We start from the raw sequence: 11,289 nt of genomic DNA, 5'->3' as shown, positions 1-11,289 counted from the left end.
ATATATACAAAAATATAACATTAATCAAGTAATAGGTTTCCATTTATATTAAGCATTTTTAAAAGTACATTTATATTATACATATATGTATATACAGTATATACCTGTATATACAGTATATATATAGATATTTCCATTTAAACGTGGAAAGTATATATATGAATATTTTGGTAATAATAGCCTTTTACCTAAGTGACACTTTTGCCTGTAATAAAGTATTTTAAAAGTGTGTTATTCTTGCAATTTTACTTGAGTATATGATCTTAATACCTCCTCCACTGCCAAACATTAAATTACAGTATTGTAGCTACAAAATAAGAGCTCTACACATTCACTGAGTGGTCAATAAAAGATGAAAGAGTATTTTACAAAAAACAAACAGAAAAACAGAAACGCTTTTTTCTGGAAATGATGTAAATGTAAATCAAGTCAAGTCAAGTTTATTTCATCCATGAAAATGGAAATTACAGTGCTCATACCCACCGTAATACCCATAAAAACTAGAGCGTAAATCCAATCCAATCCAATAAAAACACTATACAGTACAATACTATACATAAATACATCAAAGTAAAAACACAAACATGTGCGTTTTAAGTGCTTGTTTGTGTTGTCTGATCGTCTGAGGTATAAAAGAGAGAATATAAAAATATTTAAGAATAACTTATCCTTCGTTATATCTGTTAATAGGCTAAAATGAGTATACATGGATGCGGTCTGATTAAACTGTCCAGCCAATTAAAAGGCAGGCGAACGAAATGGACGCATCCAGACCAACAGGCGGCGCTAGACAAACGAGCAGAGACCTCAATAGTAAGCACACCTTCTCTGCGTTTGAATGTGCCGAGGCTCCGCGGTGCTGAAAGGACAGCTCCTTCGCTCTCTAACATCTGCAGGTAGGCAGCCTGGATACCATGAGGATAATTGTTTGTATTGCGTCGTCATGGGAATTAAATGATTGACGACATCATTGGCACCGGGCTGATCTGTTTCTTGAAGAAAGCAGAAAACACGAAGGAGAGGACATTGCGATAGTCCTTGATTGGTGCTGTACTATATGCTCTCTGTCATCTAGGGCATTCATCGACCTACAGGAGAGCTTTTTCATATTTCATATGAGCATAAAGACCAAGTTTTAGGTTAAGTCTGTTAGAGCTCATTCCTTCCTCCTTTTCGGGCTTTGGTTATCTGCAGGTTACACATCTGTTAGTGCTTGATAGGTAAGGAGATCGCAGTGATATTCTTGGTATTCTCAATGGCCCCTTAGAGTCCCCAGACCCAACTTGGCAGTGAAATTAGTTTTTCTCAGCAGCTGACTTACATTCTTTTTACATTAACTGAGCAGCCGGATCACACATTATTCATGCTCTATCTGGCATAATAGGAGGTGTGTTACTTTCACCAAGATGCTTCATGTAAATAGTCCTCTGTAATCTGTTTACATCCATCAGAACTGTTAGTAATCTGTAAGGGCCATTTTAAGAAAAAGATACACATTGTGATATAGTGTGATATGATGGACCATATATGATATAAACATTTTGAAATTTTATGTTCTGAAATTTTCTTTTCTATTTTTTAATGTTATGATCAATAGCTCTCGGTTAGGGATATTTAGTCTGTGGAGCAGACTTTTTTTTTTTTTAAACCTAGACAAGACAATATATTTCGTTTACGTGTAACTTTTCTTTTTTGATAGTAAGCCTTTAAAATTGAGATTTATTTTGTGTCAAACTGCTGCTACATAATCACTGTCGAAAAGTTTATGATAACATTCTGCTCACTGTGTCTTCATTCTCACACAGATATGTTCACCAGGATGTTAAAACTGAGGCTTCTCAATGCTGTAGCACCTGCCTACTTCTTCGTGGCTACAGCAGTAACCTTCATTTTGCACTTCTGCTTTTTTATCCCAACAATCTTCCCAAACAAGGATACATCACTGAGGGGGTCTGCAACTCTTCACACAGTTGTTTTCCTTTTTTTGATGTTCAACGCACTGGGAAATTACATAATGACTATTAAATATCCCGCTGAGAGCACCAATGAGACTGGGGTTCCGGTGTGTTCAGCGCACTGCTCGGACAAAGTAGACGCACACTACCTCCTTAATGGTCGCCACTTCTGCAAACTGTGTAAGAAAGTTATCCTCAAGAGGGATCACCACTGCTTTTTCACTGGAAACTGCATTGGCAATAAAAACATGCGCTACTTCATCATGTTCTGTATCTACACATCATGCACTTGTTTGTACTCCTTGGTTCTTGGTGTGGCCTTTCTAACAGTGGAGTACTCCATCTCCTTTGAAAACCCACTTACCTTCCTGACTCTTCTCCCCCTCTCCACTGGTTACTTCTTCACCGGTGAGATGTTTAATAATTCCAATTAAAGATGATAATCCACAATACATGTTGACTTCCTGAGGAATTACCTTCTTAATTCTTCTCCACAGGAACAATCTCAGGGTTGCAGTTGTTCCTGGTGCTGATGCTCTATGTGTGGCTGGGCATCGGCCTGGTCTGTGCGGGCTTCTGTTGCCAGCAGGTGCTGCTGGTGGCCCGAGGACAGACCTGGTGTCAGATGCAGAGGGGGCAGCTTGTGGATAACCGCAGCCCCTGGAGAACCAACCTTAAGGATGTGTTTGGGACCCGGTGGATCCTCGGCCTTATCCTGCCTGTGCAGACAGCGGAGACATCCTCTGAAGACACAGATGCACGTAAGCAGGACTGAGTGATAATCACATTCCATATCAATAGCTCCCAATAGTTCACACAAGCAGCACATGTTGTAAAAAAAAAATGCTTTCTTGTGATCCATGTGGTGATTGATTTTAAATACTAAATTGATGAAACTAGTTAGCTTTTAGCACACATTCCTTTAAGGACAGGAGCCATATATTAATGTGAAACTTTTGAATATGTGCTTAGTGTAAGTTTATCCTTTATGTAAGTAGCTTTTGACAATGCAATATTAGGACTAATACGTTGGTCGTTTGGGACATCCGTCACTTTTCATGCACTACCATTTGCTCGCATTAAAATATAAAGATGGCTTTGCAAACTGTAAGTGCATGCATTTACAGCTTTTATATCATGCTATTGATTTGAACGCCTGCTCTGAGATTACTTATCCAGTGTGTTGTTCTTCCACACTTCGTGCAGGAGGCTACAATGCCCCATTCAGGAAACTTATGGTAGCTTTCACAACAATAATTTACTCGGACGTTAAGGGCTAGCAGACAAGGAAACTACAGCATGTGACTACAGCATAAACTGCCACCTTTGCACCATTGTTCTGTCAAGAAACACACACTGATTCCTACTCAAATAAATGTGACTCAGACAGTGATATGCTCCTTTATAAGACTGGGTGGGTGGGAATGTGAAGATGATTGCCACATTATTATCCAGGGTATTATTCACAATGTGCCATAAACACGTCTTAAAACGCTTAAAGATGACCCCCAAAAATGTATTATGTGTTCACTACACTGTTAACGATAGGGCCGTCTGTATAATAATAGTCAGGACTTTTCACTGTTATGCTGCTGCTATTAGCTAGCTATTGACATAACTAACATAAAGTCAAAGATGTTTTGGATTTCAATCAATATACTTTTTAGAGCTATTTTGTCTATTCCTGTTATACCAATAAAAGTATTCAAAACACATAAGCAACCTTTGTTTGTTTTTTAAAGTTCACATTGGGGTAGGAAAGTGAAAGGAGAGGGAAATGGTCTTCAAAGAGAGTTTTATGACAGTTTATTATTAGCCAAAGGGACATTTGCCATAGAAATGACACAGAAATCCCTTCACAAAACCAAGAAAAAAAGCAATCTTTGAATAGTAATTTTAGTTATTTTTGTGACCCTAATTTGTACCTTTCATAAACAAAGCTAATTTGACAATTTCTTAGTTTTACAACTACTCATATTTAAAAAATATTTCAACAGTAGCATATTGTTAGTAAAATAAATAATACAACAGGTAACCTCGACATTACATTTAAAAACGAACCGTTTATGAATTAACTTGTCTTCATGCTCTTTCTACATCCACTCTGGATCGCCTAGCCAGGGCATGATTTGTTTAGTTTAAAAGAAGAGTATCAACTAGTTGGAGACCTTTAAGTAAATTTTACTTTCCTCCACATGAAGCTCACAATCTAGGCTGTTCAAGCATAGATATAAAGTGCAAACATTAACATTCAAAAAGGCACAGGAATCCAGATAAACATTTATATTCACTTTGTTTTATCAAGACAGAAAATGCTCATTTAGGGATAAAAGTTGAAACATTTGTCAATAATCTTATAACTAAAGTGCAAGAGTGTATTATGAAACTATTTAGTTGTCATGTCTTTGCCATGAAGTTTCCATCCATACATAACACTACGCTTAAGCAGCACAAACAAACATGGCAGGAACATAAGCAGAGTTGAAAGGAAATATATATGGCTACAGCACTTCACTTGCTACAGTTTTAGCTTCCAAAAATGCCTACGTGGCTCTTAGAAATATCTTTACCAGTTAACTGGCAAACTCGTTTTAATGTGCTTGGTTTGTTAATATTATTCACACTGCTTTTGTCTTGGTCTGAAATAATTAATAATAATAGTGACACCAAGTAACACATCCTTTGTAAAATTACGAACAAAAATAAAACGTTATGGTTTGTTAAGTTATGTTTTTGCCATCCCTCTGAACTCTCACTGTGAGCTATCAGCTGCTGTTTGAGAATACAAACTGTTAGCTCATCCAACTTAAAAACCAAGCAAATGAAAATGAAAAAGTATGCTTATATCTTCTATACAGCAATCAGTCAGGACATGTATAAGGAATTAACCCCATGGGCCCTCATATGTGCTGTATACATGCTTTTATATAGAAGTCAAAGCCCTAATGCAAGTGATTCTTACCGTTTTGAAACAAGAGGCAAGAAAATGTATTATAGGCAAGGGTTTGAAATGTAAGCATGCTTCTGTCATGCTACAGCTCCCACTTGGTATTAATGTGCTTTAGCTTTATGTTAGACCAACAGTACTGAATGTTAAGGTGATTTGTACTGTCCTGATAAAAGCGTGAACGTATATAGTTTAGTTTCTTTAAAAATTATTGTTTGTTTACTTTAATTGCTAGATGCTATAATGACTATTGCACATGTAAAGATTTGAGATATACCTTTTTACATTCAATAAATCATCTTGTGTCCCGCTGATTGAGTACTGCTGGTCATGTCCATCAACATATCACATTACGACTCTCTTGGCTCTAGCTCCACATTGCTCCTTGTCTGTGTGCTGCAGAGAGAGCTGCAGTTTAGTCCAGAGCTGGGGGTCTCCACTGCTTAGAGCCTCCAGCAGCAAAGCTGTTTGCTGCTGAAGCTGCTGCAGCTGGCCTTGGGTGCGCTTATTCTCCTTGATCAGCTGCTTTGTGCGCATGGTGATCCCCAGCAAGCCAGATTTATTGAGAATGTTGTAGGTATTGCTGAAACGTTTCAGTTTGATACTGTCTATTGAGATTGCGTCGTCTTGGTTGGCATCCATTCTGTTGCTGTCAATATGCGTCCTGAATTCATCTGTGTGGGGGAGCAAAGAGCTGCTCCCTGTCAGCGGAGAGAGAGAATTGTCACGGAGGTGCTCCTGACTCTCAGCGGCCTGTAATTGATGGTTTGCTGCTTCAAAGTTGCAGATGGGGTTGATTGTAGTCTGCAGCTCTGGCTGCGGGCTGAGGGAGCTGTAGTGCCGGTGGCCATGGTGGTGCTTTTTCTTTCGCCTGTCATATCCTGATGTTGAGCTCACCCTCATCTTGGAGGATTCCACTTTCTTTGTGGGCGCATCCGCTGGGTGTGGGGCAATTCTGGGATATGACTTGAGGATGGGCATGTAGCTTTTTGATTGTTGAATATTTTCAGAGCCAGTCTTTGGAGAGCTGCTGCTACCATCTGATACCATGGGTTGAAGAAGAACCACCTGGGACTGAGGCATTACTTCCAAGGGTTTAGGAAAGCCCCACTGTTTCTCTGCTGGAACCATTGGGGGTGGCTAGAGAAAAAAAAAGAAATTAAATATTGTGCTATAATATCTATCATACAGTACTTATTAATTGTAAGAAGCATATGAACAAGCATTCAAAGAAGTGCAATATATATTATCTACTAAACGCAACAGTCAAATTACAACGTACACCAAGACTATACATTTGCACAGTCTTAGCCAAAGGTAATTTCACACTGAATTGACAATAAAGCCTTGGATTAGCGCTAGGCAGACTGTTTTACCTGCTTTAACACAATGTTATTCATGATGATCATTGGAGACAGTCCATTATATGAGCCTCCTATCAAAGCCACCTGCGGACCAGAAGGGTCCTGGTCGACAAGCGACCCGTTCCTTCCTCCATCTTCAGAGTCAGTCAGATCGACTGTACTGAGGTACTCAGAGCTGGCATCTGAGGAGGAGGAGGAGGAGGAGGAGGAGGAGGAGGAGGAGGAGGAGGAGGAGGAGACACGCATATGAGTCTTTTAATGTTAAAAACACAGCACCGGGGGCAGAACATTAGTACTATGAAAACAGTGGCAGATGTAGATAAGCCTCTCAAGAGCATCTGGAAAAAGATACTATCAACATGATCAGGAGGGTTAAACCAAATCCAGGTCAGCCTTCATAGTGTAAATAAAAGTCAATAGAAAAAATTACGGGATAACCTACATAGAAAATGTGACCTAGATCCCTGTATTTGATTAGGGTTAATCTTGTTAATAACTTGAAGCCTTTTTTTCTAATCGTGGAAATGCTAATTATATACAGATAAACCCAGTTCACGACACGTGTCACACTTGCAACCACTACCGTGTTAAAATAAAACATACATTTGGATAAACATAAAACTTAACTATAGAGTAACGTCATTGTATCAAACCTGAGAAGCCTGAATCTCGCTCCAGGTCGGACTTGAATGCTCTAAGGTGGGTTGCCCTGGTGAACGATGGTGTCCTGTGTCTGTTGGGTCTACTGAAATGGCTCATTCTGGTCCCTTCTAGAAAAAATGGAGAGTTAGGAGATGAAAAGATAACTGATGAGATCAAAAGAAGACTTTGACAGAGTTCAATGTGCTTCTGTCTTGAGCTCAGGATGTTCAATGTTAAAGACAAAACGATTGTTCATCACCGGACAGACTCCAATTGACAGAAAACGTTAAAAGACACTCAACTTGTAACCATAAAATTGCATGTGCATTATTTACACTCGTTTATTACTTCCTTTTGGTGTCTTGAAGGCCAGGAACAGTTCACCTCACTTTTTTTGTGGAGGACATTTGACATTCATTACATACAAGTAACTCGGTACTGATGGGTCATTATCTCCCTGATCAGTCTACTCTACACCAAGAGTCAGAAAATGTGAAACACCAGTTTCCTGTAATGCAAGGCAAAATAACCGGCCTGCTGTGAATACTTCCCTTCTTAAATTAGTCTGTCTTACTGAAACTAATAGTGTTTAAATGGTGAGTGTGTCTACTTCAAAGTACGTTTTAAGGCTGCACAGGACGTTGTGCAGTTACGTTAACGTTATTAAACATTATTGTAATTTAAATGTGTTTCTAACACTTTGCACACTTCACCTACAGAAAAGCTAATGTACACACCCAATAATTGGATGTTGTGTTGGAAATGTCAAAATATTTAACAACGTAGTATAGGAGTACATTATTATAAAAGCTGAGTCCATTTATTAAGGTTGATGTTGGGGGCCATGGCTGATCACCGAGCTACTGTGAGACATGCTTTTCAACATTTTCCAACATTGCTCAAATTATGGTGACGAAGGAAATACGTCAATGCAAACAATATCATAAACTGGGAGTATGAACTGTCTATTTACTAATACTGCTAACGTTATAGCAAGTATTGTTGTCCTGTCAACAATAGTGAACGACTGGTTAACTTAGCGCTAACCTCGTTTAACGTTAGACAACTGGCTAGCTAGCTAACTGCAAGTACCACATTTAAGGATATAGCTAGAATGCAACATTATCTGTTGCCTGTATCCCTGATTTGTTACCTTCCTTGCCCCGTGCTGTTCACGTTAGCGCAGTTAACATTTACGTTAGCTAGCTACTGTAGCTTCAGCTTGTCAGCCAGCTCATCAAGGGACAGTCAATAGGCAATTTTAAAGTAATATTTTTTTGCAAACCTTACCAATAGGCCCGTTGCTTAAAAACAAATGTGTCCGCAAGCTTGTTTTCCTATAACGGCGATATGTGCCAGAGACGGTTAGAGAAAAGATTCTCACGCGCCAGTGGTGTGAAACGTTAACGCTGCGTACTTCCTGTCTCCTAAGTGGGCGTGATCTTGTTTGTTAGCGTAGTTGAGCTAGTGAACGATGAGTATAGATGGTAGATGAAAAGTTAGATTGCATAATTTATTTATATTTCTATCTTTTGCCAACATGAGTTGTTTACACAGCCGAACGTCATATTTAGCATTACAAAAATGTGTTATCTGTTGCGTTTGTGAATTTAAGTTGACTTTTGCTTACAGATCTCGCGAGAGCGTGTTGCCGAGCGACAGGTCTCAAACAAAGTCACTTTTCACCTGAAAGATGTGTGAAAGACATAGACATAGACAGAAATTGACCAAAAGATCCCGTTGTTGTGGACGGAAACCAGTGAAGGAAAATAGAAGCACTTTTCCGCTGATGGCTAGGGTTTTATTGCGCAGCTTCCAACTGACTCTGACGACGTAGATCGCAGTTCTTCTGGTAGCTGTGCCAAGAGAAATCTCAATCATTCCCAATCAGCAGAGACGGACAGGTATAGTATATTAGATTAGATTATACTTTATTCATCCCACAATTTCCTTGTTACAGCAGCATTTTCTTCAATAAAAGCAAAACAAAGCAAAACAGGCAAACAACAAGCAGAAGGTAGACTGAAAGAAAAATGGCATAAAATAAAGTTATTATAAAGTGCGGTTGCCATAGTGCAAGAAACAATATTGTGGTGTAAGTGACGTTAAAATTAAATTGAATATGTAATTAAAGTAATAAAGCAAAAGTAGGTAAGATAAATTATATTCACCTGTGACCATAAATAATATTGAAAATATTGAATAAGTAAGTACTTGTAATGGAAAAATAGAAATACAGATAATATACAGAAAGTGTGTGGAGTAGACAAAAAAAAGAAACAGAAACTACAACATTATCAGGTAGTGCAGGTGTTGTAGAGTCTGACAGCGACCGGGATGAACTACCTGCGGTACCTCTCCTTCTTACACCGTGGGTGGATCAGTCTGCTGCTGAAGGAGCCGCTCAGGGACCCCACATGTCATGTATGGGGTGAGAGGTGCTGGAAAGCCCTAGAAGCTCTTTTCCGGTAGTCTCCAACTCGGCTTGACGAGGTAGGTGTGACGTGAACAACGTGTCTGAAAAGTGTAAGTTTTCTGGACGCTGTGTCAATCATTCCCAATCTTACAGATGGAGAGTGTCAGAATATATCAGGAAATAACATAGACACAGGCTAATTACTGCTAACTAACATGCTAGTTAACTTTGGTAATTAAACCCTAACAGCTAAGTCAAAACTATCTGCGAGATTACCCTGTAGTGTACGGTGACGTTATTTGCTGTCAAAGTGGCGCCAAAATAAATGGCAGTCAGTGGGATGCTAACAGCGGGTGATGGCTTCGTAGCATTAAAATAGCGCCATAGGAGCTACGCTTAGAGAGGAGAGGCTTACCCCCTTGATATTATAAGCACTTTTCCGGGAATAGCTGAGCGTTACTGCGCAGCCTCCAACTCAGTTTGACGACATAGATGTGATGTAGGCAACCTGTCTGAAAGTTGTAAGTCTTCGGTAGCTGTGACTAGAGAAATCTTAATCATTCCGAGTCAGCAGTGACAGAGAGCGTAGGTATATGTAAGAAGACAACATAGGCACAGGCTAAATATTGCTAACAAAAATGCTAGTTAACATTAGTAACTAAACCTAAACAGCTAATGTAAGTCGAAATTGTCTGTAAGCTTCTCCTGACAATACGGTGATTTGTCAACTATGTCACAGCAAGTTGCTTGGATATGATATAATCGTTGGCCTATTTTACAAAAACGTCTGCTACAGAGCCACAACATGAGATACAAATTAATGGAGCCTTTTATACGTTGTCATGTTTCTTTAGAAATGAACAGTGGACAAATAGAGTCTTGAAATGCTTCAGATTTAAAGTTATTCACTGTCAAAGTGATGTCAAAAGGAATGGCAGTCAATGGGATGCTAACGGCGGGCGATGGCTTCGTAGCATTAAAATGGCGCCATAGGAGCTACCATAGACCGTTAATATATATCAATATATATACAGTCTATGCGAGCTACGCTAAGAGAGGAGAGGCTTAACCCCTTGTGAAAGATGGGCCAATGTTTGCTTTGGTGACAATGGGGCAAAAGAATCAAGGATGCTCTTTAGGCATAATATGTATTCACGTTTTGAAATAAGGCTAATATTACTCATTGTTACAGGTAAATCTCTATTTTAAATAAATCACACAAGACAAACTGACAACCATAACAATTTAATTACAAAATAAATATTTAAATGAAATAAAAATACTAACGCAGTAGAAATGTTACTTTGTACATTTTCATAGAAATGTTCCTTGTGTAGTAAGCTACATGAAAAAGAAAAATACAAAGGAACATCATTTGACATACAGTAACTACTTCAATTGACCCCTTCCTTACTGCAGTTTCCAAAACAGACTGAAAGACAGCTGTAGCTTATAATGGGAGTTTTGTGTGACCAAGGTAAAGGCATGCATGCTGTTTAACTCCACAAAGCCCATCAAGATTTTTATATATCTGTGAGAAACTTGCAATCCCAGTAAAAAAAACAACAATTGTAATAATAATCTATAATAGGCATTTATACCAAATTGGTACTGCTTAAGTATTGGTTACTGTAGTATTGCTAGTAGTACTGCCTTCCTACTGGGTTTGCCACGTCTCTTCTGCAGCCTATAAAACACTTCCTGGTGTGAGTTGATAGAAACTGGTCTACTGATAGTTATCTGATGTGACTGAACCCTCCACGACAGTAGAGAAAGAGGGAAAGATTTCAAGGACTTTAGAATTTTTAGATTTTTGAGAATTTTAAATATCAGTCATTCATTCATACACAATCTTCTGCGGACATGTCATTGGTTGATAGATTTTTCTGATGTACAGTGGTGTGAAAAAGTGTTTGCCCCCTTCCTCATTTCCTGTTCCTTTGCATGTTTGTCACACTTAAGTGT

The 11,289-nt window shown here is 38.8% G+C and overlaps 2 protein-coding genes across 2 annotated transcripts; one reads left to right on the top strand and one right to left on the bottom strand.

The window, feature by feature from the left end:
- Positions 1–819: 819 nt before the first annotated feature.
- On the top strand, positions 820–3,753 carry zdhhc22 (zinc finger DHHC-type palmitoyltransferase 22). The gene is made up of 3 exons (XM_034857932.1): positions 820–896; positions 1,806–2,363; positions 2,453–3,753. Exons 1-3 carry the CDS (start codon positions 839–841, stop codon positions 2,728–2,730), a joined length of 894 nt encoding a protein of 297 aa, XP_034713823.1. The 5' UTR covers positions 820–838; the 3' UTR covers positions 2,731–3,753.
- A 1,032-nt stretch (positions 3,754–4,785) lies between these two features.
- cipca (CLOCK-interacting pacemaker a) lies at positions 4,786–8,346 on the bottom strand. The gene is given in 5 exon segments (XM_034857931.1): positions 4,786–5,288; positions 5,290–6,042; positions 6,279–6,448; positions 6,920–7,036; positions 8,199–8,346. Coding segments are annotated over 4 exon segments (1,065 nt in total). The 5' UTR covers positions 7,026–7,036; positions 8,199–8,346; the 3' UTR covers positions 4,786–5,252.
- Positions 8,347–11,289: the final 2,943 nt, after the last annotated feature.

Source organism: Etheostoma cragini, chromosome 20 (genome assembly GCF_013103735.1).
Source record: "Etheostoma cragini isolate CJK2018 chromosome 20, CSU_Ecrag_1.0, whole genome shotgun sequence".
Lineage (NCBI taxonomy): Eukaryota > Metazoa > Chordata > Actinopteri > Perciformes > Percidae > Etheostoma > Etheostoma cragini.
The sequence above is the reverse complement of the archived record's forward strand: the minus strand, read 5'-3'. Positions and strand labels throughout refer to the sequence as shown.

What these genes read in the sequence shown, in the direction of transcription:
- zdhhc22 (XM_034857932.1), top strand. Translation starts at nt 839, where the DNA reads ATGTGCCGAGGCTCCGCGGTGCTGAAAGGACAGCTCCTTCGCTCTCTA. An exon ending in TCGCTCTCTAACATCTGCAG is followed by an intron (nt 897 to 1,805) that starts GTAGGCAGCCTG and finishes ATTCTCACACAG; the next exon opens with ATATGTTCACCAGGATGTTA. An exon ending in CACTGGTTACTTCTTCACCG is followed by an intron (nt 2,364 to 2,452) that starts GTGAGATGTTTA and finishes TCTTCTCCACAG; the next exon opens with GAACAATCTCAGGGTTGCAG.